The sequence below is a fragment of the Hyaloscypha bicolor genome, assembly GCF_002865645.1.
Source record: "Hyaloscypha bicolor E unplaced genomic scaffold K444scaffold_13, whole genome shotgun sequence".
Taxonomy (NCBI): Eukaryota; Fungi; Ascomycota; class Leotiomycetes; order Helotiales; family Hyaloscyphaceae; genus Hyaloscypha; species Hyaloscypha bicolor.
The window spans coordinates 1,023,060-1,047,065 of NW_020194515.1; the positions used below are offsets into that span (position 1 = coordinate 1,023,060).

Consider the following 24,006-nt stretch of genomic DNA (forward strand, 5'->3'; position numbering starts at 1 on the left):
CACAAGCTCCCCGCAACACCCATGGCTTCATTCATAACCTCCCTCTTCCATAAAGCTCAGGGTCCTGAGCCCTTGCTCGACGACATGGCCGAGCCCAAGACCCATCGCTCTGTTTGCGGAAATTGCGGCCCAGGCCAGCCCTTCGACACGTGGAGACGCGCCTTCTTCGAGAACGAAGGATGTAATCTTACCATCTACGCCTGGCCGCAGCTATCCCAAAGCGCCATAATGGGTGGAACGCGGCAAATACCCACCTCCTGATACTCCTTTAAGCCCTCGGGCGCAGGGTCAATATTCAAGATATGGCTCAGAAGGTGGTAGTGGTTCATGACTGTGAAGGGAATGCGGGTAGCGGGGGAAGCCATGGGAGCTACAGTAGGTGTGACAGCTACCACGTGATTCATAACCCAAACGCCCAATCACTGAGAGCTCTCGGAGTATTCCCCGAATGGCACAAATACGAGCCTAATCGCATTCAAACCCAAAGGAGAAAGATCTGTAAATAATCGTGATTGGGACGGGCAAACCCGGCGTACCTTTTCAGGACGTCGATCCTGAAGCTTGACGTCGTTGTAACTGGGATAATGGCAGGTTTAGAGCGATCGTCGGGCCACAACTTCGCAGTCCCGAGCCGATCTTCAGGGCAGTGTTTGTAGTATAAAGGATCTAATTGGGATACGGGTACGAAATGCATGAAGGGGTGGGGAGGGGGAGGGATTTGTCTGTGTGTGTGTGTGTGAAGGGTCTTGTATTGCAGGTCAAGACCTGACTGACTGAGGACTAAATAGCCTTATCCATTTCCCAAGAATCGTGTGCTCCAAGGTATCGTCCGAACATCCTAACGCCTATTCCTCTAACCTGTAACTCCAAAGATCCGAATATTGTACGCCCATATGATAATACAATAGGCGTTTCCACCAAAAGTCTGAAAGTGCCTGCACCTTTAGCTTTGTGGAAGGCTACGCCTCATGTGCATCTCTGCTCCAATCGTGTGTTCAAGAGAAGGGCGTTGTGATTGATTCATCGACGTCTCGGAGGAGGCAGTAGCGTAGACGTTTTGATGCTGTCATGGCAGAGCGTAGTAGTTGGGGATGCATCGTGTAATCTTGATATGTCAAGAGAATACTCGGGTGACCGCGAGGCTGCGAGAGGATAATCGAGGCAGGTCGGAAGTCGTTCCGTCTTCGACTCTGCTTGATAGGTATTGTCTTCGAAGAGCTTACAAGCCCAGCTTTACCATGAGACCGCCCAGACCATACAAGAATAGGTCCCAAAGTTCATACGTCTCGTAGAAGATTGTCGAGAATAAGCCGCACATGCTGTTGGGTGGTTTTTGTTGTCGTCGATGATGTAGTTGCGATGATGGAATTGGTTGTTCAGTGGTGAAACTGTCGTATATAAAGTTTGAGATGATGAGATTCACTTACCAGTAGAAGAGTCATGGATGGTCGTCAATATATACGTCGTCCTGGCACGCGACACGGCTGTGTTCGTAAAGATTAAAAATGCCAAGGGACTGAGGCATTGCTTCTGATCAGTGAGCTTGGCCGGCGAAGATCACACAATCATATGGTCAAATTGCAAGGGAGAAGGATATTCGGCGTCAGGCTATGCTGGGCACCTGAGCGAATTGGAGGCATTTCGTGAGCTTGTTGCCTGAGATCAGGCAAATAGTGTGAAAGCTAAGCAGGGGCGGGGGTTCTTGGCACATCACGTGAAAGAATGACTAAGAGCACAGCCCAGCCAGAAGTAGCTTAGCGATTAAAAGGTGGAATCTCAGCCTTGTCAAACGGAGCAAACACGACGAAAGCTGTCCTCAATTATTTCCAAGGCTAGGAGAAGAGGCCACCACCACCCTACGGAAACACTCCAAGAACCACACATTTCCCACTGTTGGGGATTCCAAGGAAGATAACTCGGATGATATAAGAAAGACCCAGCAAACCTTCTCAGGAATCAAAATCAAGCAAACCACAACTCTTCAACCGAATCCAACCCCCCAGACACCACCATGGAGGAACTCGAAACCTTCACTCAGCTCCCAATCCGCATGGATCCCGCCTCCAAAGCCATCTCCACAACCTCCTCCTCGCGAGCTTTGAATGAAGAATTGGTAACCCTCAACCAGCTGCACAAAGCGCTCCTCACCCTCGAATCCCCCGTCCCGCCTCCCCCAGTTCCAGTAAATCAAAAACGCTCCGCGCAAATCACCAAGCTACGAGAATCCGGCAACGGCGAGTTTCGCAAAGGCAAGCACCAAGATGCTATCCGATATTACGGTTTAGGTTTACAAATGGCGTTGAGCAGGCCGTTGTGGGAACCAAGTGGGTTGGTGAGAGATGAGGTTGCGGGATTGTATGCGAATCGAGCGCAGGCGCACATGGCGTTGCAGAATTGGGTTGAGGGCGCTGTGGATGCGGAGGCGAGTGTTGAGGCGAAGAAGGCGGGGAATGCCAAGGCGTGGTGGAGGAAGGGGAAGTGTTTGATGGAGATGGGACGGATGGAGGAGGCTAAGGATTGGGTTGGTAGAGGCCTGGAGATGGAGGGGAATGAGGCGGATTTGGTGGGCTTGTTGAAGGAGATTACGGAGAAGATGAAGAAGAAGGCATAAAGGGCGGCCTGGGCTTGAGGGAAGGGTACTGCATTAGTGGAGTTTGGTGTTCTTGTAATACTATCTGTTTGGTAGGATCTGCGCCCTTACAATTGAACTTTTTGCCTGTGGCCGACGCCCGGCTCGACAACTGTGGCTTTCCTCTCTCAGAATTCTGGTCGGTTCCCAGCCAAACCGCCCTCTTCGGTCCAATCTTCAAACCAAGCTCACGCCTATCCGCTTCAACCATCTGGTTCGGTTCCGTCGTCAATCTGCTCGTCGGTCCATGGCCCGATAGGACCACGCACCCTTCGGCGAGCATTTACCACTCTTTCCTCTATTATGAGCCTTTCCAACCTATCAAGCCTGAATTCCTCTGCGGATGAATATCCTGCAGGGGGCGGCGCTGAATCCAGGTTCTCCGCAGCCACAAATACTGTCCAGTTGGCAAGTATTCGGATAGTCCTTGAAATACCAATATCACCACCGACCAATGCTACGAATCTGGCCCTTTCTTGGCGAGGAATTGAGAATGATCCCTCTCGCATATTTGGTAAAGCCACCGAGTGGTTGAACCTGGTATGTAGAAGCAACATCGATCTTGCTTCTTCAAGCATCCCTCGGCTTGGAATCCAGCTGCCCCATCCCCGACGAAGAGCAACCCAGAACAGCATAACCGACAGAGGAAGGAAACCTTCGACATCCCTTCGATCCCATGCGAACATATTCGACGACCACCTGGTCCAAAGCCATATGATAAGGATGCCTTCTCTAATATCCAAGCCATCTCGCTCAGCAAGCAGCATCAACCTTGGGATCGGCGGCTGTCCTCTAACCGGAGTGATATCTGCGCCTCCACCACCAAGCCACATAAGTTCACCTTCGCTTTGGTCCGTCAATTCAACCATCGACTGATTGAACTCTACTCGAGCGGCTTCAAGTTCTGTAGACTCATCTAGCAACAAAGAGTATCTGTACCTCGCAACTTCGGGTCGTACGAATCGTTCGTCAAATCGCTCTCTTCGCTCCCCTGTTCTAGTAGCCCAAGGTCGACTTAGCATATGTTGCAAGAAACTTTCTGTGAGGTCACGAACATTCCTCGACTGCCTTTGCTGGGGCAGTTGAGCTGGCCGTGTTGCTCTATTGTTGGCCCTGCGAGGAAAGCGAGCACGAAGCGCTTCCTCACGAGCACGTCGGGCCTCCTGCAAGCTACGAAACCTCCGTCGAAGCTCCGGTTCTCCGTCAATCCCAGGTTGCCTATTCGTGCTTCGATCCGCAACTGCATTGTCCTGGATTGGCTCTGGAGAATTGGTTCTTGGTAAAAGGCAATACCCGTTGTCTTGATAGAATGCCCATTCCCTTTCCTGCGAATACCTTGTAATATCTGCACTCATCGCAGCCATTAACCCCGCTCGTCTCTCTTTTGTAAACGGCGACCTTGGTTCTTTCGTCGGTTTCTCTTTTGCTTTTTCCGGTACACCTCCAGTACCAGCCGTAGCCCCAGTGGAGCTAAAGGATGTGGTCTCACGGTTCTGGCTCACTGGTGCAGGTTGCGGTGGACTTGGAAGGGGCGTAAGCTCACCTAGGTCTTCCTCGGACATTTCACTTGACTCTTCCTCGTTCTCTGCAACCGCGGTCTGCTGAGCAGCAGGAGTTGGCCTTATAACCCACGAGTCTCCGTCTCCGGGCGGTCGGTCGAGGATGTTCCCGGGATCTAGAGCGTTGGACGATGTTGCGCGTCCTACACGCCTGTCTGTGAAGTTCATGAATGACTGTTCTCGGCGTAGACGACTCAAGTCCGTGTATATCAGGGAATTGCCTGGCCGATCGACAGAAACTCCTTCTGTTGAGGGAGAATCCTCGACAGTATTCCCAACTTCTCGTCTCGTCACCTCCATACCGAAATCCCGCTCGTCTGTGGGTCTTACTCCATCATTGTTCGACCTGAGACCGTTTTCTATCGTATCGTTATTTGGCACCCTTTCCTCCGATCTGTTACTTTCCCTCAGAATTAGGGGCATCCCAAATCCGGGCTCCGCTGCTCCCCAATTATCTCCATGTCCAGGTAGTTGTTGCAATACCTCCCCAAGGCCTGCCATTGCCCAAGCAGTTGTGTGCCCGAGGTACAGGTCAAGCTCATTTTGAGGAGCATTTGGCTGAACGGCTCCATTCCTCGTTTCACCTCCAGACTCTGGATCGTGCCCAGGACGGATGATATTTATCTGCCCTGTAACGGCCATCGCCGAGATAATCCCTCCACTCCCATCGTCCGGTGACCCTTCTCCGCCGTCGGTCGAACTGCTCCTGCTCTCAGTGTCATCAACTCCAATCTCTGCTGGCTCCTGCCTAGAGCGAATAGTTTCAACTTCTTCATGAATTCGCAGACGGCGTAGTTCTCGTTGCGCTGCCTCGATTACCTGCTGTATCTGCAGGAGATTATCGTCCTCGGTTGTGCGTTCTCTTGTGATCAAGTGCCGAGCCTCAGAAAGGAGATCTGCTATTCCTTGTGAGTTTTGACTCTCGGTGCTACTGGCGCTTGGCATCTTGTTTGAGTTTTCCAAATTTCGAAGTGGTCCAATTTGGAGTGGTAGAGGAGGGAAGCTCCTTCGATGCACAGAAGGCCGTTTTATGAACTCTCCAAGCTGGGTTATTCACACCGATATCCCTGAGAACGCTCATTGTGCCACTCGAATGACAACAAGATGTTGTGTCAAAGTACAATCACAAACCATTATCTGAGAATTTGAACAAAGTCTTGCATGCAAAAGTCTCGCAATCTAAGTCTAGATATTACAACACATGGTAGATGCCACCTTCTAATCACTCCGCCTTGGCTGTGTAATTTTCACATCTCTGTTCGCCATCCTTGGTCACAATAACTGAGTGCCCTTCGCCATGGAAGATCTCGACCTCACTCTCACTCGCAGCCTCAGCCTCTGGGTCCTCGTCAATTCGAGAGAGCGCCCTAGAACCACCACCCACGACCGTGTCTTCTTCAGCTTCAGAACCACTTTCGCCTAGCACATCGATCAACGAATCAAACGTGCGCAAGATGACACGCGGCTGACCACCTCCATCACGGTCATTTAAGTTGTCATCCAGTTGGTGCCCACAACAAGCACAATCCTTGCCACAATCGCCGCCATCCAAGTTCGCCTTCAATTGGTGTCCACAGTACTTACACTCACACTCGGCATGGTGCTTCTCGTACTCCCTGTTTGCCCTCTTAATAATCTCCTGTGCAAGGCGCAACACCTCTCCATCAACCTCCTTCCCCTCATCGTGGCACAGCTTGCTGTACCCTCTTATCAGCACAGAGATCTTTCCCGGCTCTCCCCAATCGAAAGAATGACTCAATGCCAAACTCTCATCTTCATCTTCCTCAACATCAACTTTTCCTTTCGCTTGTTCTATGAGCACTTCCAAGGCATCCGGGACCCGCTCATCGTATTCCCATTTATTGTCTGAGACGTTTGTTGCGTATTCTAGAAGTCGCTCACAGAGGGCAGAGGTAGAGGAGGTGGTGGCTGCGTAGTAACTGCGCCACTCATCTCTGAGGTGATGTTCAGGGTGAGTGTAGTCTTCTGTTTTCATCCTCTCCTCCACAACCTCAATACACCGGACCGCTTTCTCATACACTCTCTCATCAATTCCACGATCGCTTGCAGTGTAGCGGTAGCCACGAAGAACAGAAACAACAGCATCGCCAAGTCCACCACTTTCATAGAGACTGTGTTCCTTGGCTTTTGACCAGTCGAAACGGGATTCCGTGTCAGAGGTGTCCTTGCCCTTGGCTTGACGAACAATGTCTCGACATTGGTCAAGGATATCCAAAAGCTCTAGCTGCGAAAACTGCGCAACCATCACGATAGCGCCGTCGAGAAACTGCAACGTGATGGAGATCTGGTGCTCGTATATTCTTTCGGGATCAAGCATTCTTGCCCAGTCCAGCTTTGGCCCCTCGTCTTCCCTATCCTCAGCACGAGCTTCATCTCCACGCTCAGACCTCTCCTCTCTCTCCTCCTGCTCCTCATCTGCCTCCGAAGCAGAATCTGGAACATCAACCACACCGACAAAACTCTCCACCTTCCCAACTAAACTCAAAATCGTATCCCTTACCCCCTCCTCACACTCTCGTCCCGCAAACTCCTCGAACAATCCTTCTCCCACCCCCTCTCCCCCACTCTCATCACCCTCCAGCTCCCTAAATAAAACATCCAACTTCGCCTGCCCTATCATGTGCACCGCAAGCTGCAGCTCCTCAGCAGCCAACAACACATACTCGATCTTTTCCTGCTGCTCCTCGGTCGCGAAAACACATTTCTTTGCTGCACTCTTGACCGCTTCGTCGACGAAGTTAGATCTTTGAGAGGACTTCTCGAGCTTGGCGAGCGCTTGGAGGAAGGATTCATCGCGGGGTTGGAGTTTGGAGAGGGCGAGATATCCCGATGGAGGGCCAGTGGTGCAGGTGGATTTGGAATGGGGTTGAGGCTGAGCCGCGGAGGGAGAGGGGGTGCCGCGGGAACCGCTCGCAGTCTCGGTGCTCGTGGCATCGCTGCTGGACGAGCTGCGGAGAGTGGCGTTGTATTGGTGCATGAAGAAGAGGGCGATGCGACGGTTGAGAAATTCTGGGGGACTGCTAAGGGTTTAGCTTTGGGGGGTCCAAGAATGAGGAGCTCTTGCTGCAGAGATTTTCAGGAGGGGAGGAATGGGGGTGAGGTGAAGAGAGGGTTGAGGAGGGAAAGGGGGGAAGAAAAAGGTAATATGGAGATACGCTTACCAGGTCAAGATGTAGTGTTTGAGAGAGTAGTGGAGCTGCTCGTAGAGAGAGGTGTAATACTCGCGCTGTTCGGGGTCGTTTTCTTTCCCTTCGCCGGCGAGCGCTGCGTCGATGGGGTGCATGGTAATTGTTTTAAGTTCTTAGAGGGTGGGAGATCTTTGGTTTAGCGTTGTTTAAGTGGTATTCTTAGGATTGCTTTGCAAGTACTCAAGTGAGACCTTACAACCGGTGCTCAAAGATATTGTAGGTAATGATTGTAGTTCAAGGAGAGAAGGGAGTTGTGGTGCTGCGGTAAATCTTGGGCTTCTTATAGACCAAACGGAGGATGAGATGAAGTGATTCACAGCAGTCAGTGGCAGTGATTCTCTCCACTAAATCACGCGAAATCAAGTGTTTAAAGTTACGAATGACAGCCACGCGCTGCGTGAGGTTCTTGATGTTCTCAAACGCATCTCTCTATTCTCTATCTGTCGTTTGCGTACTTCCAGGCAACCCTCTCCCTCAATGCCTCAACACTCAATCATTCCCAACGAGCCTTGTGAAGATGTCATACCCTCCCTCCCATTCGCAGTGCCCTTTTTCCTAGCCCACTGCAAAATCTCCCTGACTGCGCCTTCAACATCCCCAGGAACTCCTTCCTTCACCCCGCTCAGCTCCTTGCCATATGAATCTATCTCGAGAACCACTCTCTCCTCGTCGCTGATTTCCCAACTCTCCCTCATATCTGGTCCCTGCGGCTTTTGAGTTCTACAATTCGCTCCCACTTGTCCCTTTCCAAGCAAGATTTTCAGCGCTGCCTCAATTCTCTCGTCGACCTTGGATCCAGTGATCAACATCCCATGCTCAAGGTTGTAAAGGTAGCACCTCAAAACGGCTAATATCCTCGAGGTCGTTCTTTCAAGTGGATCTATCTCTACAGACTCTGGACCCCACTCTTCCAGGGACTCTCCCACCCCATGCTCCTCCCCTGATGCGGACTGTCCCTCACTATCATCGTCGCTGAAGACAAGCGCATCCTCGACCTCAGCTTCGAGCTCGGACTCCCATTTCCACTGTTTTGGCATGCTTTCGTATGAGGCGAGGCTGAGCCAGCGTGGTGTTTGAGGGGCGGAGATGTGGGCTGGTGTGCTTGGTGATGAGAGATCGGCGACTGCTTCTGTCGCTTCGTCGGTGAGAGAGGAAAGCTCTTCGGTGAGTTTGGGGTTTGGTGTTGCCATGATGGTTTGTGGTTTGGAGAGGGGATGCTGGAGGTTGGAGGTTATGGGAAGGCGGAGATATGCTGCAAATTCCATTTTGTTTGGTGGATGGGCAGGTGAATGTTCATGTCACCGAAATGTCGTGAGGAAGTACGAGATTCACTTCGCAATTGAAATTAAAAAGGGCGTCACTTGATGACTATTGGTCCTGCCTTCTGGGAGTTTCCTTTCATTATCATCGATCTCATTTGCTTGTGTTTGCTTTAATGATACAATGCTATTTGAAACCTCATCGCATTTAATTGATCTTAGTAGCTAAGCGTGGCTGCATTCCTCCTACCACCCCTCTCCATCTGTCCCTAAATGTCTCCAGTTAAGTACATTGGGCATGTGCTGCAGGAAATGCTTCCATCGATCTGTTTCACCACATGGTTGCTCACCTTCAGTCCGTTGGTAAACGTCTGGAAGGCGGTGCCGATCGAGGTGCCCTTAGAGCTTCTCTCAAAGTGTTCAGAGCCAAGGTTCTGCTTCTTCAAGATAATCCTGCCATCGTTGTTCCTGACAACATGGCCTATAACCACCCACGGCTTTTGGTGTTTCTCAGTTGTTGACCCTTCTTCAGCCCTTTGTTTATTTGTGAAGAGTTCTCGATAACACGTAATGTATTCCACTGCGTTTCCTGAGGTAGCCTTGCTAATCTGAACAAGCCTGCTGTTCGTTTTTTTGTCTTTCGACGGCGGCCAGCAGTCTCTTTGTCAATTCAAGAACTTCAGCATCAACTTCGAAGTGTTGACGGCTGCCGACCCATTTGCAATAGTTCCTCAAGCTAATAATTCTTCTATCAAATGGTTCGTCTGTTCTCAATCCCCGCTCTCGCTCTCGTGGTTCTTCGTCCCTTTCCTTTCCCTTCGCAAGTGCCAAGATCTCTTTCAGGCACTGCTCTTCCTTTCGGGTAATGTGCTTGCCGCGACTAGAGTTGTCCTCTTCAAGAGTCTTCAAAATGTTTTGTGCCTTGCCTGTAATGCATTGGTATTCGTTGTTGTAAACCATCTCGGTGTATTCCGCGTTTTGTTCTTCTCTCGTTAGACCGTCTTTCGGGTACATTTGTTCTCTCCTCTCGAGAGCTTCTAGCATCCAGCATTTATCGCCACAAGAGCATGAGTCATGCGTAGTCGTCGTGGGTTTTGTGTTGCACTGAGTCGTATGTGGATCTCTCTCTTCTACGATATCTCGCTCGATAGCTGCTATCTTTTCGCGTCCTTCTTCATCAAGCTCGAACCACTGCACTGTCAGGTCCTCGTAGCCTTCGGCGCCAAGCCACCAAGGTGTATGCCGTGCGTGATCGACGAGTCCTTCGAATAGATCGGGATCCGAAGTCGAGCAACCGTAGTCCACCTCTAACTCTCGTCTATCAAGATCCCCTTTGAAAGCTGTTGGGTCTCCAGATTCTAAGTCCTCTGTAATATTAAAACCCTCAGAGCACGATCTGTTTCCATTGGTGCTTGTAGTCCTGTACTGGTCATCAGTCTCGTCCACTACTTCCTTCGTTAACATCACGACGATCGCTAGAGTGCGAGCATAGTAATGAGCTAGTTGTTCTTCCTTGGCACTGCAAGCTTCTTCTGTTCTCCACTTATGATTCAGCAACTGCGCTCCACGCGCGTTCAACTCATTCAACAGCACCTTTACACGCTCTAAAGTTTGTTTGTCCTGAGGGTCTTGGGGTTGATTGGTAGGAGGCGAACGCCGCCCTTCCCGACTTCCGTTGACAGTTAAGTTTTCTCCTTGTTCTGAAGGTTCGTATGACCATCTTTGATTGTGTGAAATCTGGAGGTTAAGTTCTGGAAAACTCTCTTTCCATAGCCTCCTGACAGTGGACTTGTCGCCATTTGCTTGAGCAAGTCTTGCTTGAGTTTTCTTCTCGTCGGGCTCAGAGATCAACTCTGCTATTATCTTCTGTTGAACACCCTCTGGAGTAGCCATGGCGTGTTTTGTTTCTCGGGTCAAGGTAGGCAATGATAAGCAGGGATTAGAGGATGATCTCTAATATCAACGGTTGAATAGTAGGCTTGTTTAAATCGAACTTTGAAGGATTCAAAAGGGGTTTAAATGCAAGATTGCAAGACACTTAGGTAGGAAAATTAGCTCTTGATATAGACCTTCGAGTGTACTTGTGGATGCACTTCGGTATCTGGCGTGAATGGAATAATTTTCATTGGCTTCAAGTTCTCATTCACAGAACGGCATATGAGAGGGTTGGAAACCAGATATTTCTATCTCTCTATACAAGCATCGTCACAATTGGCAAGCGGCAGACGGGCTTATTCCCACCCGCTTGGCAATCCTGACTTATCGGCCCCACGTTGTTCTTTAAAGATTCGCCACTTTGGAGTACAGTTGAATCTTCGCCAAGTCGATCGTCAACCACCCTCCTGCTATCTTCACACAGCGATACATCCAAAATGATTGTTTCGACCAGCCTTTACTAGTTCAATTACTGCGTTGCTGCTCTCGTTCGCTATAGATATGTCCGGGTGGGCACCATGGCCACAATTTCGTTCAGCTCCTTCAGAACTTTGGATGGGACTGACAGCCTTTGGCCTTCAACGATTCCTTAAGCTGTTTCAAGTTGAATATAGGTTGCCATTTCTGAGTTCAGTGCCCATCTTTTGCCATCGCATGGGTAATTTGGTCGAATTCTCTAGTCCTGTGCTTGATTTTGAGGTTATGTAGCCCTTTGCGATATGGTTCGCTGTGGTTGTGGCGCCACTCTTCGCAGTCCTCCACATGGCGGTTAAATGAAGAATGTTAGCAGTACTTTCTTTTCTACAATGGAATTCCCTTGCGGCATTTACGATTTGTGCATGAGATTGTCGGTCTTCTGCCCTTGCATCCCTGACCTCACTTGTTTTAGTACAAGTCGTAGCATCCAAGCTTGTCGATTTTGTAGCTGCTCCCATTTTGTTGGAAGTTGTCTCTTAGGAGTGACATGGTCATGAAGTGTAGACACATGAAGATATAGCACTCCAGACTGGAATACTCCAGAGTATCAACGTTAATTCACACTACGCACTACTCGAGATTCGTTTAAAGATCTGTAATACAATCCTCCAAAAGCCCAACTTCTCCTCTGCGGAGTCCTCCAGGTGAATTGAATCTTCCCTCGAAAAACAAAGGAAAAACAGACCAGCCACCTTGAGAATATTTAGAATTAGGGTTAGGTTGAACTCTCCGAAAAAGTGTCAATAGGAAGATTGATTCATCTACTAAACACTACGTATACCTCCGAGTTCAATCCATCTTTCTAATCTCAGACGCCAGCGCCCTCGCCTGATCATGAGCCTTCTGCCGCCTAAGATCCTTGATATCCGTTGCAATCCTCGGCCTCTTGTTATACATTGCCTTGTTGGCCGGGTCTTTGGTGGGGTCATTGTTCGTTGGGTTCGCAGCAGGTTGTTTGAGGTTGCTGGTACTCTTTGCCTTGTTTAAATTGCCAGGTGTGTCTGGCCTGACAGGTTGCTGGTATACTGTGCCCTTTGTTGGATTTGGAATATTGACAGGCTGCTGAGAAGCGGGGCTCTTAGGATGATTTTGGTGCGCTGGCGTGTTTGAGCTGACTGGCTGTTGATAAACTATGCCCCGTGTTTGATTCGGAATCTTGACTGGCTGCTGGTGACCTGGACTCTTTGGTCTGTTCTGGTTAATTGGTGTGTGTTGGTGATGGTGACCTGACGTTTGTTGACCATGATGAGTTGGACTCTTTGCTCGGTTTTGATTAACTGACGTGTGTTGGTGATGGTGATGAGCTGGACTTTTTGGTCGAGTCTGAATCACGTGTACCGGCTGCTGACTGGGGCTTTTCGGTCGATCCTGGCCATTCGGTGTAATATGAACCGGTAGCTGATACATTGTATTCTTTGTTGGATCAGGGATGTTAGGATTTGATTTTTGCAGCTTTGTCGGCCCCGGAGTCGGTGATCTCACCGCAATCACTGGAGTCTGCTGTCGGGCAGGCAACTTGGGGCCATTGTCCTTTATCCGATTCTTAGCAAAAAATCCCCTCTTTCCCCAATCTATTCCACTTATTTTCCAGTTGGGTTCTTTGAATACCCAGTATTGCTGATCAAATGGCCGGTTGGATTGACGTACCTCTCTCTTTTCCTGAACTATAACAGCTTGTCTCTTTAGCTCGGCAGCCTTCTCCATCTCTCTCGCCCTTTCTCTCCCCAGTTCCGCATTGCTCTGCGTCTTCCGTAGCCGCTTCTCAGCATCTTTCTTGACCGCCGCCTGTTGCGCCTGTCGCCTTTCCTCTGTGGCCATCTCCCTCTCCCTCTCCCGTACTCGCCTCTCAGCTTGATCCCATCTCTCGACGCTCCTCTTATCAGCCTCCTCCTGTGCGCGCCTCTCACCATCTCTTTGGGCAGCCACTCTCTGCGCCTGTTCTTCAGGGTGCCTTCTCTCCAAATTGACTACAATGCCAGTAAAGGAGCCATGACTTATTTTCCACTCGATGAGCTTATTCAATAGCCTCGTACCGGCACCTACTTTCTCCCAGTCGATGCGATTCCAATCTTGCGGGGTGCTCGCTTGCCTGATATCCTGAACGAGCCTGACGAAAGAATCAAGCTGGAAGTCAAAATTAGGGTTCCTCCACCAGCTCTGTGCATCAAGGCTGGCAAGGGACTCGGCCTTCGCGGTGTCGAGGTCGGTGAAACCAACGGGCCTTATGTGATCGACGTCATGGTGCGCGGTGTTGTAGCATGATATGAGATGCAGGATCTCATATTGGGTGGGGCCTTCGTAAGTTATCTTGGATGATTGCATATTGGTGTCTCGTTGATATGTCTCGAACTAAAGTTGTGGAAAATGGTATTTCGCGAATAACAATCGAGACTTTAGAAACTTCCCGAATTGCCTGAACTTTCTGGGATGACTCGATATTGAACGAGCCAGTAATTTCTGACCATTCAGAGCACCGTGTTTAATGCAAACATCGGACGAGTGTCACCCGCTCACAAGTACCATGGTGTTTGACGACGCTGCTATCACTCGACAAATCTTCACACATTCACATCAAACAAAGAATGCTAACAAGCCACGCAGAAGATAACCAGGGAAATTTGTGCATTCAAACTCTACCTATCTTATCAATTCAATCCAACGCCCCTCCTTCCATGCAAAACCGCTTTCCAAATAAGTACACCAAGAATCACGATCCGCTTGGACCCGCCTCCTCATCACCATCTGAATCCCTTTGATCAGTTTTTTGTCGCTTCCCCCGGAAATAATCTCCTAAAGTATTACTTAAACTTCGCGCTCTGGTCATTCTCGACCAAGTTTTGCTCGGGTCTGTATCTAAAGATTTCCTGATTTCCTGTCCTTCGTCGCCGTTCTTGGCTGACGGTGTTTCTGATCCATCTTCATTTCCATCACGTGACTGGGCAAGTCGATGGGAGCCAGATTTCGATCTTGGGAGACCGAGACGGGCGCGCTTGAGCTTGCTTGGAGACTCGATGCCCCGTCGCATTGTATCTGCGACGACCACGCTCAAGCCTCCGGATAGTGGAGAGATGAAAGGGCCAGGCATCATTCGAGATATAGAGTGTCTTGCTGGAGTCACTGGTCTGACGTCTGCTGGTGGTGGTATAGGTCCTTGTTGATGGTTTGGATGAGTATGCACATTGCCTTGGGATGAGGTCCTTGCTAAATTTGACAGAGGCTTCAGCGATTCTGTGGAAGTTTGTGCTTCGGATGGTAGTACAGCCGATGATGTCGTATTCGGTAGTCCAAAATGTCTTGTAGCTTGAAGAAGCTCATCGCTCTTCCATGGATTGCTGAGGAGAGGGGTTTGCTCTGCAGCTACTTCCGAGGGCGGAGCTGAAGGCACAACTCGGACTGATGGGGGTTGGTATGAAGAGACGGAAAATCTGTGAGGTGTCCGGGGTTGTGAAGGGTCCACAAAACTGACACGAGAAGACCTCCGCGAATCGCTGGCGGCCTCGTCGTTGGCTCCGTCGCCATTCTGATGTACGTTTGCTCTTGACCGTTTCCTGGCTCCTTCATGTGCTTGATGTTCCTCGCCCGATGGTTCTTGATCTATGAGACCAATTCTTTCCTCGCCCTCCTCGTCGGATCCATCCTCTTCATCCTCTTCATCTCGTCGAGGTCGACCGCTGGTAATAAGGAATACCCCGAAAAATGTCAAAAGACAACCGCCAATAAATTTTCCCACGCTGTCAGCTGTGGCTTTCTCAAAGTCACGATATAGAACAGCGCTTCCAATAATAACAGACAAAGTAAACATAACAAATTGTACAGGAATGACCTGGGTCGAGTTGAATCGCGCAAGCGCCTTGTTGACATATTTAACTTGCATAACAGCGGTACCCACTAGAATGGCCACGAGAGCGTAGGTGACTGGTGTTGTAAGGGCTCTCCAAAGCGTTGACGAAAGCATTGAAGCTACACCCTTTGTTGAAAGAACCGTATATCCACCTATATAGAATTTAGCAAGATCAACCTCACGGGAAGACCACACTGACCAAATAAACCCACGAGCCCAAGGTCTATCAGGATTGTCCTGTTTCCGTACTTTGGGCTCGCCCATACCAACACCCCAATTAGAAACCCAGTAATAGCCATATACACTTCAAACTCCGTTCTTGTGATAGCCCCCCAGATCTCGTGTGGGCCAAGCTTCTTCTCTTGTTGCTTTGCGCTGAGCACAACTACAACGGCTCCTGCCACAGCTACCACCACTCCCCAGAAGTCTCGCAACCGGAAACTTTCTTTTAACATGATGGGGGCAATCACACAGTTCGATATCAAAGCCACAACGCCGAGCGGGGATACTATCGATGCCGGGGCGAAGCCATATGCCAAAAAATTGCCCGTCTCTCCAATTGTCATCAATGCGATCCCTCCCCACCAGTATGGCGACCTCAAGTATGTAGAATCTTGTTTATGGTCGTCATCCGAGCATCCGCTTGATTGGGTATTCGTGGAATGAAACGAGGTTTGCAAAGGATCGTGATGCTCGCCTTCCAACTCTGTGACATGATGCCCATTCGACCCAGTCGTCCCATAGCCATTTTGTGTACTCTTAGCGATGTGTTTTGACTTCTCCTTCCTTAAACTCCGTTCTTGGCTTAATCGTATGTGCGCGTATCGTTGTATGTTGAGGGCGAAGGATATCAGGATGTTGCCTCCAATGGCAGTGGCAATGCCGATCAAGGAGCTCCATCGCTGAAGCTGTGAGTCTTTGTCGCCGAATATGAAGAAGTCGGAATTCGATAATGTCGCAGCGGTTGCCAATGTCGGCGCACTGAAGACTGATGTGGTCGCAGCATCGATTGCCGGGGTCAAAAGATACATATCAGCGTGTCGTCGTCGTAAATAACAATATCATCCCACTTCTGGCGGCCCGCGGGCCAACTCAAGGGAGACGTAATTGACAGCTGCTTCATATACACATGAGGATATATTGTCGTGTTGCTGAGATCCTTGGTGGTCGTGGTTGGGTGATTTGGTGGTCGTCGCGCAAAGTGCGAGTCAAAGTATGATTTCATCGACACCTCGTCCAAGATTCGCTAGCCTGCACCCCACTCCAGCTTCCAACTTCAAACAATACCAGCGAATGAGAATCCTCGATACTCGACAATATGAGCGACGACGAGGAATTTGAGGTGGATGGCCCTGAGCTGGCGGAGGATGATCCTATGAGAGCATTCTTGCCTCAAGTGTTTGGAAAGAAGAGTAAAGAGGCAGACGTCGCGGCGCAAATAAGCAGGACGAAGAGGCCGGTCGACAAGGCGCCAGCGAAGATAGAGGCTACTGGAGAGGATGGGGAGGGCCAACAGAGGGTCGCGCAGGAGCCAGCATCCAAGGATTACGGCTCAGATGATGATGACGATTCAGACGACTCTAATGCGTCCGAAGACGACGAGTACCCAGTCTCGCACGAGCTGGTACTGAAGACACACGAGCGTGCCGTGACAACAGCTTCCCTGGATCCTTCTGGAGGTAGACTGGTTACTGGATCTACGGATTGTACGCTGAAGCTGCACGACTTTGCTTCCATGACCCCGACCACTCTACGAGCCTTCAAATCCGTAGATCCAAGTGCCTCGAAAACCTCAACGAATTCAGAAACCCACCCTATCAATCTTGTCGAATTCAACCCGTTATCAGGAGGGGCATTCCTCTGCGTCTCGGCGCATCCACAAGCAAAGATCATGAGTAGAGACGGAGAGGTTCTAGCAGAGTTTGTGAAGGGCGATATGTATCTGAGGGATATGAATAACACCAAGGGACATATTTCTGAGGTTACAACTGGCACATGGAATCCTGTGGACAAGAACTTGTGTGTTACGGCGGGTACCGACAGCACGCTACGGATATGGGACGTCAACCACAAGAGAACTCAGAAAGAAGTCATCGTCCACAAATCGAGGGCTGCAGGCTCTGCGGGAAGGACGAGAATGACTGCGGTTGCCTGGGGAAGTCCATTACAAGGAGGGCCCAACATGTTGATTGCTGCAGCTCTTGATGGAAGTCTGGTGATGTGGAGTGGGGACGGACCGTTTGCAAGACCAGCAGCAGAAATAAGAGAGGCGCATAAACCAAACACGTGGACGGGAGGATTAGACATCAGCTCGGATGGCCGAATGGTTGTGACCCGAGGTGGCGATGACTTGATCAAACTCTGGGATACCCGGAAGTTCAAGGCCCCAGTTGTCACCGTATCACACCCTTCGACATCAGGCCATTACGCCATGACTAACATCAAATATTCTCCTGCCTCCTCCAGTATTGTCACAGGGTCGGCATCTGGCCATCTCCACATCTTGAATCCTGGAAATCTCAAAGCCGAGCTTGTTACTCCAGTCACACCAGGATCACCACTTATCACAGTCCAGTGGCATCCAAAGATCAACCAAATCGTCACAGGCTCTGCAAATGCAGAAGTTCATGTCCTCTACAACCCAAACACGTCCGTCCGAGGAGCCGTGGATGTCATGTCCCGCGCGCCCAAAAAACGGCATGTCGACGACGATCCAAACTTCACTACTGATCAATCCGTCGGCATTTCAGGAGATAGCATCGTCACACCGGGCGGAGTCCTCACCAACTCCAACGCTTCGTCGTTCTCTGCTCGCCATCCAACAGTTGGACTGACAGCATCAGGCCGGTCCCGCGATCCACGGAGACCGCAGATACCTATGGTGACTCCGTTTATGAAGAGTCAGCCAGACGAAGCACATATTAACCAGAGTATACCGCTCAGCAGTATGCGAGACGAGGACCCCAGAGAAGCACTGCTTAAGTATGCGGATCTTGCGAAGAAGGATCCTTTGTTTACGAATGCCTGGAAGGATACGCAACCAGTTACGCAGTATGCAGAACTGAGCGATGAGGAAGAGGAAGAGGGGCCAGATAAGAAGAAAGTGAAGAGGTAATTGGAAATTGGCGTATCGATAGGGAAATCGGAGGCACACTTGGCGTTCTGGCGAGGGGAATTAAAAAAGTCTGATAAAAGAGGGAAAATGTAAGAAGACTGCAATTTATACCCGAAGGCGTTCCAAAACTGGAGAAGCGTAACTCAACATGGGCATGAAAAAAGGGGCATCCATTTCAAATCCTCCCTTTTGGTTATTCCTTCGATCTATGGTAGGTTCAAAGTCAAGTCTCTTTCAATGTCCATAAAGTTCTGCAACGGTTGAATCCTCTCTCTGAGATATCTATCACTTGATTTGGGATATTGTAAATCGGTGCCAATCAGTGCCAATTCCTTCATTCATTGCGAAGCAACTTACCTTGTTTGGAGTTTCTTGTGTCACACGATTCGCTGAAAATGCCTCATTCGAAATTCCCTGGACTTGGACAGAACGCATTCCAAGTCCCAAGAGTATCTGCAACATTGAATCGATGTTCAACAGAATTATGAGCTCGATATTCACTGCCGACGGAGCCAGACATCTCCAATATACTAGACCAGCGTCGGTTGAGATTGAGATTCACTTCGTCATGAAGCTGGCCAGCAAATTCGAACTCTTAAACATTTCGACTATTTAATTGTTCTTGATCCGCTAGAACATCCCATCTCTGCATCTTCCACTAATTCTACGCCAGTCCTCTTGGCTACACCTACGCCGGTAATACATCAAGAAACAGTGCGACACTAATGGCAACACTTCCCACTATCAAGAACTCCACAATCCAGGATATCGCGATCCGTAAGACCGCATTTATAGCTTGCACGCTAAATCGCGTCGAGATCCATGGATCAACCATTGCCGGCTCAACTTTGAGTAATTGCAACTCTCGAATTGTACAGTCTCTAAGTCGACCTTAGCCACTGCACAACTCTCAAACTGTACAATCGATGGTTGTTCTCTGGTCGACTCCAAGCTCCATGAGACGAAGAAGATCGTTGTTTGTGCTATGGATAACTGTGCGATGACTTCGTCGCCTTGGCATTCCGAAGGTTTCCTCCCGAGGTCAGGGCAATGATCTTTGGGCGCTGCATTGATTTTCGCAAATCGAAGACTCCAGCTCTCTTGATTGCACTCCGAGGTGATGAAGAACTCTATGCCGAGGCCATTAGAATCTTCTACAGGCTGAATTGGTTCCGAGTAGACCTTCAAACCCTCCCTGCTTTTGAATTGGTATCAAAGAAAGCTCTTCAAAGTATCCAAAAGCTTTACATCAAGTAAGTGACCCCAGTCTATCTGGAACGATGAATCAACCTAACGACCCGAGAAGCGCTCGTTAGAAGGTGCGCATCGATGCTGGATTTTTTCCGGTACCATTCACGCACTGTACTTCAGTCAAGCAGCTTTGCCTTGTTCCATGCAACGCGCCAGAATTGAAGATTTGGGTAAAGACTTGCTTCTCAAAATTCTCAGCAATTGAAACCCTGCAGATCAAGATACCATCGAAACACCTCTATATTCCTCGACCTGTGAACCGCCAAGAACGTATCTCAGGGGTGCTTGCGCTACAGCAGGATCTGGGTGCCCCTACAAAACTATTTCGAGTACCCAGTACTGAAATGGAGGTCTGGTTCTGGGAAGCACCTAAGGGGCAGACCTTGAAGTGGAATGATGAATAGAGCGCAGGAGAAGTCGAGGATTGTAGAGTAGAGCGGGAGTGGCAGCCCTCATGGCCAGGTTGTATACTGGCGCTTGGGAGCAACGGGGCAAGTTTCTGGAGGTTCCGAGCCAGAAAAGCGTGGAGTGTAAGTGACTGCAACTACCTACATCAAATTCAAATCCAAATCCAAACTTGCAGACACCTGCGTTGCCATCGATTTTTCTGCTCCTCCACAGGCATAACACGTGCTTTGGCAGCTTGGCTAAATGCAAAGTACTTCTCCTTTCCCCCTTTCCAAAATTTCCTGCACCAAGTTACAACGAATTCACTTCTTAACCATTGGATGAATTTCTCAGAGTTTTTCAATTGTATCATTGAACCGCTTCATCATTGGATATTCAACAATCTTTCCCCAAGCTACCCCGACCATACTCGGACACTTCTCAGTACGTATGCTTTCCCATCCACATGCACTATCTAGTGTCCTCAACGCGAATATCACTCGAGACTCAAAGAATCCCTCCCGGTAGATACTATGGCAGACTCCGATATGGACATCATCGAAGACTGCACCCTGAGCGGCGTCACCATCCGCAAGACCACCAGCAAGAAATGCGTTCTCCGATACGTCGAAGTCTATACCTCCTCAATTTGTAGCACCACCCCGCGGAAGTCTGGCAGCTACAAGTCTCCTATGATTCCGCCTTTACCCTGAGGGGATAGTGAACTTTACCACGAAGCTATCCGGCCGTTTACAGACAGAATTGGTATCGATTCAGTGCGGAAAACTTCTCGAGCGCCGAAAAGAAGCAAAAGAAGGCCGTCGAGAATACCCACAAACTCCACACTTCGTAAGTGAGCCTCTATTTCCGACCGTCTATTGCTACTGTTGTATTAACAGAGAGAAGGCTCTAGTACCATAAATCGAATTCTGCCTGGCGATTTTCGTACTATTTTCGAACATTGCAAGTCTATTAAAGAACTTGGCTTCGTTCCATACAGTGGAGGTCAGGTGAGGTGCTGGAATGGATTAAGATATGTCTTGACCGGTTTTCGACTCTAGAAAGGATCATCGTTATGGCTGGTTTAAGCCACTTCCAAAGTCCATTTCCTTCTAGGCGTACCTTGTGTTGCATTTCTACTATCTTGGAACTTAAGCAGCAGCCGGGAGTCCGTCCAGTACTTTGGAGTCTCCACAACGGATACTAAATGGTGCACACTTCGAGCCCCAAAGCGTAAGACTTTAAAGTGGAAAGGAGTGTAGATCTAAGCGGTTGGAGGGCCAGCATTGTGCCAATGAATTTGCGTGGTACGCCAAGAAACAACAGATCTCCTCACCACAGAACTTGCTACTCTTTATCAATCTGTGGGGTTAAGCTCCAACCCTGTGATATTCGAATAATGTGATTCAGAAATGTTTCGATCGACTCAATTAGCACTGCCATTCTCCAATTCTCATCATCCTCGCATCTCTGGAACAGCACCGCTTGCCATACACGTGATGCTCCCCTTTAGGTTAGCTCGGCTATAGAGGCATGTGAACTCTCTACTAGCCGCGCTTCATGTTCTTTAAGTATCTTACTCTATATCAACCTTACCCTTATATTGAAGCCTAGTTACAAGCTAAACGCTGCTTAATTCATACAATTGTTACGAGAATATCCTAAAATTCCTAACAACTAATAAGAAGCAATCGAGATGGTGGCGGATATATTTAATCCGTTTGTGGGGAAGGGGTGCAAGAGCGTTAGTGTTGTGGGGAATTGGGAGGAGGCGAGTGATAAGTGGTGATTCTCGGTTCGCTGTGGTGTACCCCTATCCTTCTCGCTTAGAGACACGCCACGAACATTTCAGGGATTGAGGATTGATTGGAGCGTTCAAAAGCTTCCCAGCTATGAACGAACCACACAATTACTGCCCACTAACATATTGTAGTGCGCAATGTGTTCGTTCCATGGCTTTGCTTCTTGTACTGTATACCACGAGTACAGTCCATAACGTGCCAACCACACTAGGATTTCCCTATTCGTTCGCTGGCAGGAGCTCGCATCCCGCTCGTCATAATTGGCTAATGCTGCTAATAGGTAATCTCCAAACACCCGTCCTCCTTCCAAACGCACGTCTTCATCCCCACACCAGCGTTACTTCCTGCAAACGAACTCCGACTTGGTGTTAAGTTGGGATGGGAAGACTTTCAGGTACACTGTCGCTCCTTTCTTACGTTCTGGCAGGGGCTTGTAGCCGAGTTCCCCCGGGCCCTTCCCGGTCTTGTCCATCATTTTCCACTCTGCCTTATTATACGCATCTCGAATAAATACTCCGCATGGAATACCCGCGTCTACAGCAACCCTTCTTGCTTTACTGGTCTATCTTCATGTTCTATCACATCTATACAGTACAACGATACCTCATCGAACATCAAAATCGCAAAGACGCCAGCAAATGCAGCATAAAATGAAAAGAACTTCCATACTCGCTCGGTCTCCCATCTCCGATAGAACCATGAACAATGGACAAAGCATTAATCAGCCCACATTATCATCACACGTGCCCTCAACCCCCTCAACCCCCTCCAACATCCATTACTCACTCTTCGCTTCCTCATCCTCACTACCCTGTCCACCCTTCTTCCCCAAATCCGTCGGCGCATAACTACTCATCTTCCTTAATCTCTCCCCGTAAATATAAAACAAGAACGGAATTGGCCAGAAAGCTACCGCTAAAAATCCCAACAAGCTTCCCGCCCAATCAACACCAAGATTATTGAACATCTGCGTTGCGAACAGTGGGAACCCTGCTCCGAAGAACGATCTTAGAAAGGTGTTTGCAGCAATGGCGGATGCGGCAACTATGAGATACGCATCAATGAGGTAGTTCAATGCTTGCAGGAAGATCGTCATGATGCCTGCGCCTGTCAAGAGACCGGAGAGCGTGGGTACAATCCAATGGATTGCCGGGTAGTTTCCCGTCCATGCGAACCAGAACAGTCCAACTGGAAACAATGTTGCGCCCACCATCATGGGTAGAAGTCGTTGTTCTGGGACAGGGAGATTGTTGTTTGCTTTCAGCTTTCGATTGTATCTGGGCTCAAAAGCGATGACGATGCCGCACCCGATCAACACACCGATGATTAGGCCAATATATGGCAGGGTTGCGAGCGCGGAGGGGATGCCGCGGTATGTGGTGAAAACTACAGGGTAGGCTTCTAGGAACAGGTATAGGATGCCGTAGATGAACGCTGTGTATATGGTGATCAGGAACACAATCGGTTCCCTAAATAGCAGATTAAGTGGGAGGAGAAAGTGTCTGTGCATCAGGTCATTGAAATCGATCACTTCTTCTTCGCTGACATGGTGGATTGCAAAGTTGCCCGTCTCCTTACGAATCTGAGCTGCTCGTTTCTGCAGAACTGTCTTCAGGTAGGTCTCTTCCAACAGAATGATATCCAGGACGAAAGCGAGAGCCCCCATAATCCCGGTGATGTACTCGGTCCACCGCCCACCCAGGTAGCTTTGGGTGATAAAAGCTCCGACGATGGGGGAAATGAAAGGACCAAGAAAGACGAGAGCAGAGAATGCAGCGATGGCGATCCCTCTTGTCTCGTTGCCAAACATATCACTGAATGCACCGCCCACTACTGCCAACGGACAACTTGCAAACACTCCAGCGAAGAACCGCGAAAGCATCAGTGTTTGAAAGTCTTCCGCTGTGGCAGATGCAAACATGAAGCAGGTGAAGATGAGGCATGCTCCTGTGATAGGCCACCTTCTCCCATACAGCTCACTCAAAGGTGCCCACGCCAACGGTCCGGTTGCAAATCCACAGATGTATAATGTCAGCCCGAGGAGTGCAACAACGCTCGAGACACCAAACTCTTGCGAGACGGGTTCAACAGCGGATGAGTAGACCGATGAACCCCAAGATGCAACGAGAGTGTCGAAGCCGAGTACAGATGCAGTCCTCAGTTTGCGTGAGACGGACCATGATTTGGCGTTCGCAGGGTCACAATCTCCAGTAAGCTCCACTAGATAAATGTTGTGATCGCCTTCGAGAGGTGGTGGTAGCCAACGGTCGGGTGCGAGTTTGTAGTTTTCGGAATTCTTCGTTCTCTTTATAGGAGCAGAGGGATGTGGTGCTAGGTCGAACATACTTGTTGATGTGAATCTGCGGTGCCTTCCGTTAAAGTATTGACAGGGAGTCTAGGAGGTTCAGGACAGGAACTGGGGAACCTGCAACCGGGTCTTGTCGAGGAATACCAACTCTCTGAACTCATTCAAAATCTTTGGGTAGGCCATCTTTGGTACAGGATATGACGACGATTTTTGCCTCTATTGCTATGATGTAAT

The 24,006-nt window shown here is 49.4% G+C and overlaps 9 protein-coding genes across 9 annotated transcripts; 3 read left to right on the plus strand and 6 right to left on the minus strand.

Annotated features, from left to right (window-relative positions):
• The first annotated feature begins 1,802 nt into the window (after positions 1 to 1,802).
• K444DRAFT_649717 (uncharacterized protein) lies at positions 1,803 to 2,821 on the plus strand. Its single transcript, XM_024885598.1, has one exon. It carries the CDS (start codon positions 2,012 to 2,014, stop codon positions 2,609 to 2,611), a length of 600 nt encoding a protein of 199 aa, XP_024743567.1. The 5' UTR covers positions 1,803 to 2,011; the 3' UTR covers positions 2,612 to 2,821.
• A 265-nt stretch (positions 2,822 to 3,086) lies between these two features.
• K444DRAFT_658938 (uncharacterized protein) lies at positions 3,087 to 5,207 on the minus strand (the record flags this gene model as incomplete). The annotated part of the gene is made up of 2 exons (XM_024886312.1): positions 3,285 to 5,207; positions 3,087 to 3,166 (listed from the first exon to the last, which is right to left on the minus strand). The coding sequence occupies exons 1-2, from the start codon at positions 5,131 to 5,133 to the stop codon at positions 3,087 to 3,089; spliced, it is 1,929 nt and encodes a 642-aa protein (XP_024743568.1). The 5' UTR covers positions 5,134 to 5,207.
• A 1,796-nt stretch (positions 5,208 to 7,003) lies between these two features.
• Positions 7,004 to 7,714, plus strand: K444DRAFT_606981 (uncharacterized protein). The gene has a single exon (XM_024879085.1). The coding sequence runs from the start codon at positions 7,070 to 7,072 to the stop codon at positions 7,535 to 7,537; it is 468 nt and encodes a 155-aa protein (XP_024743569.1). The 5' UTR covers positions 7,004 to 7,069; the 3' UTR covers positions 7,538 to 7,714.
• Positions 7,715 to 7,844: 130 nt separating this feature from the next.
• On the minus strand, positions 7,845 to 8,774 carry K444DRAFT_698715 (uncharacterized protein). The gene has a single exon (XM_024887958.1). The coding sequence runs from the start codon at positions 8,660 to 8,662 to the stop codon at positions 7,880 to 7,882; it is 783 nt and encodes a 260-aa protein (XP_024743570.1). The 5' UTR covers positions 8,663 to 8,774; the 3' UTR covers positions 7,845 to 7,879.
• Positions 8,775 to 9,259: 485 nt separating this feature from the next.
• K444DRAFT_624155 (uncharacterized protein) lies at positions 9,260 to 10,549 on the minus strand (the record flags this gene model as incomplete). Its single annotated transcript, XM_024882362.1, has 1 exon — positions 9,260 to 10,549. The coding sequence occupies one exon, from the start codon at positions 10,547 to 10,549 to the stop codon at positions 9,260 to 9,262; it is 1,290 nt and encodes a 429-aa protein (XP_024743571.1).
• Positions 10,550 to 11,798: 1,249 nt separating this feature from the next.
• On the minus strand, positions 11,799 to 13,390 carry K444DRAFT_658940 (uncharacterized protein; the record flags this gene model as incomplete). The annotated part of the gene is made up of 2 exons (XM_024886313.1): positions 11,799 to 12,598; positions 12,716 to 13,390. 2 exons carry the CDS (start codon positions 13,388 to 13,390, stop codon positions 11,858 to 11,860), a joined length of 1,416 nt encoding a protein of 471 aa, XP_024743572.1. The 3' UTR covers positions 11,799 to 11,857.
• Positions 13,391 to 13,775: 385 nt separating this feature from the next.
• Positions 13,776 to 15,940, minus strand: K444DRAFT_516693 (DUF803-domain-containing protein; the record flags this gene model as incomplete). The annotated part of the gene is made up of 2 exons (XM_024873701.1): positions 13,776 to 15,061; positions 15,109 to 15,940. The coding sequence occupies 2 exons, from the start codon at positions 15,938 to 15,940 to the stop codon at positions 13,776 to 13,778; spliced, it is 2,118 nt and encodes a 705-aa protein (XP_024743573.1).
• A 239-nt stretch (positions 15,941 to 16,179) lies between these two features.
• Positions 16,180 to 18,289, plus strand: K444DRAFT_606984 (WD40 repeat-like protein). The gene has a single exon (XM_024879086.1). The coding sequence runs from the start codon at positions 16,228 to 16,230 to the stop codon at positions 18,022 to 18,024; it is 1,797 nt and encodes a 598-aa protein (XP_024743574.1). The 5' UTR covers positions 16,180 to 16,227; the 3' UTR covers positions 18,025 to 18,289.
• Positions 18,290 to 22,242: 3,953 nt separating this feature from the next.
• Positions 22,243 to 23,808, minus strand: K444DRAFT_516619 (MFS multidrug transporter-like protein; the record flags this gene model as incomplete). The annotated part of the gene is made up of 1 exon (XM_024873698.1): positions 22,243 to 23,808. The coding sequence occupies one exon, from the start codon at positions 23,806 to 23,808 to the stop codon at positions 22,243 to 22,245; it is 1,566 nt and encodes a 521-aa protein (XP_024743575.1).
• Positions 23,809 to 24,006: the final 198 nt, after the last annotated feature.

Coding starts and splice junctions, on each gene's coding strand:
- K444DRAFT_649717 (XM_024885598.1), top strand. CDS start 2,012: ATGGAGGAACTCGAAACCTTCACTCAGCTCCCAATCCGCATGGATCCC.
- K444DRAFT_606981 (XM_024879085.1), top strand. CDS start 7,070: ATGGGGTTGAGGCTGAGCCGCGGAGGGAGAGGGGGTGCCGCGGGAACC.
- K444DRAFT_698715 (XM_024887958.1), bottom strand. CDS start 8,662: ATGGAATTTGCAGCATATCTCCGCCTTCCCATAACCTCCAACCTCCAG.
- K444DRAFT_606984 (XM_024879086.1), top strand. CDS start 16,228: ATGAGCGACGACGAGGAATTTGAGGTGGATGGCCCTGAGCTGGCGGAG.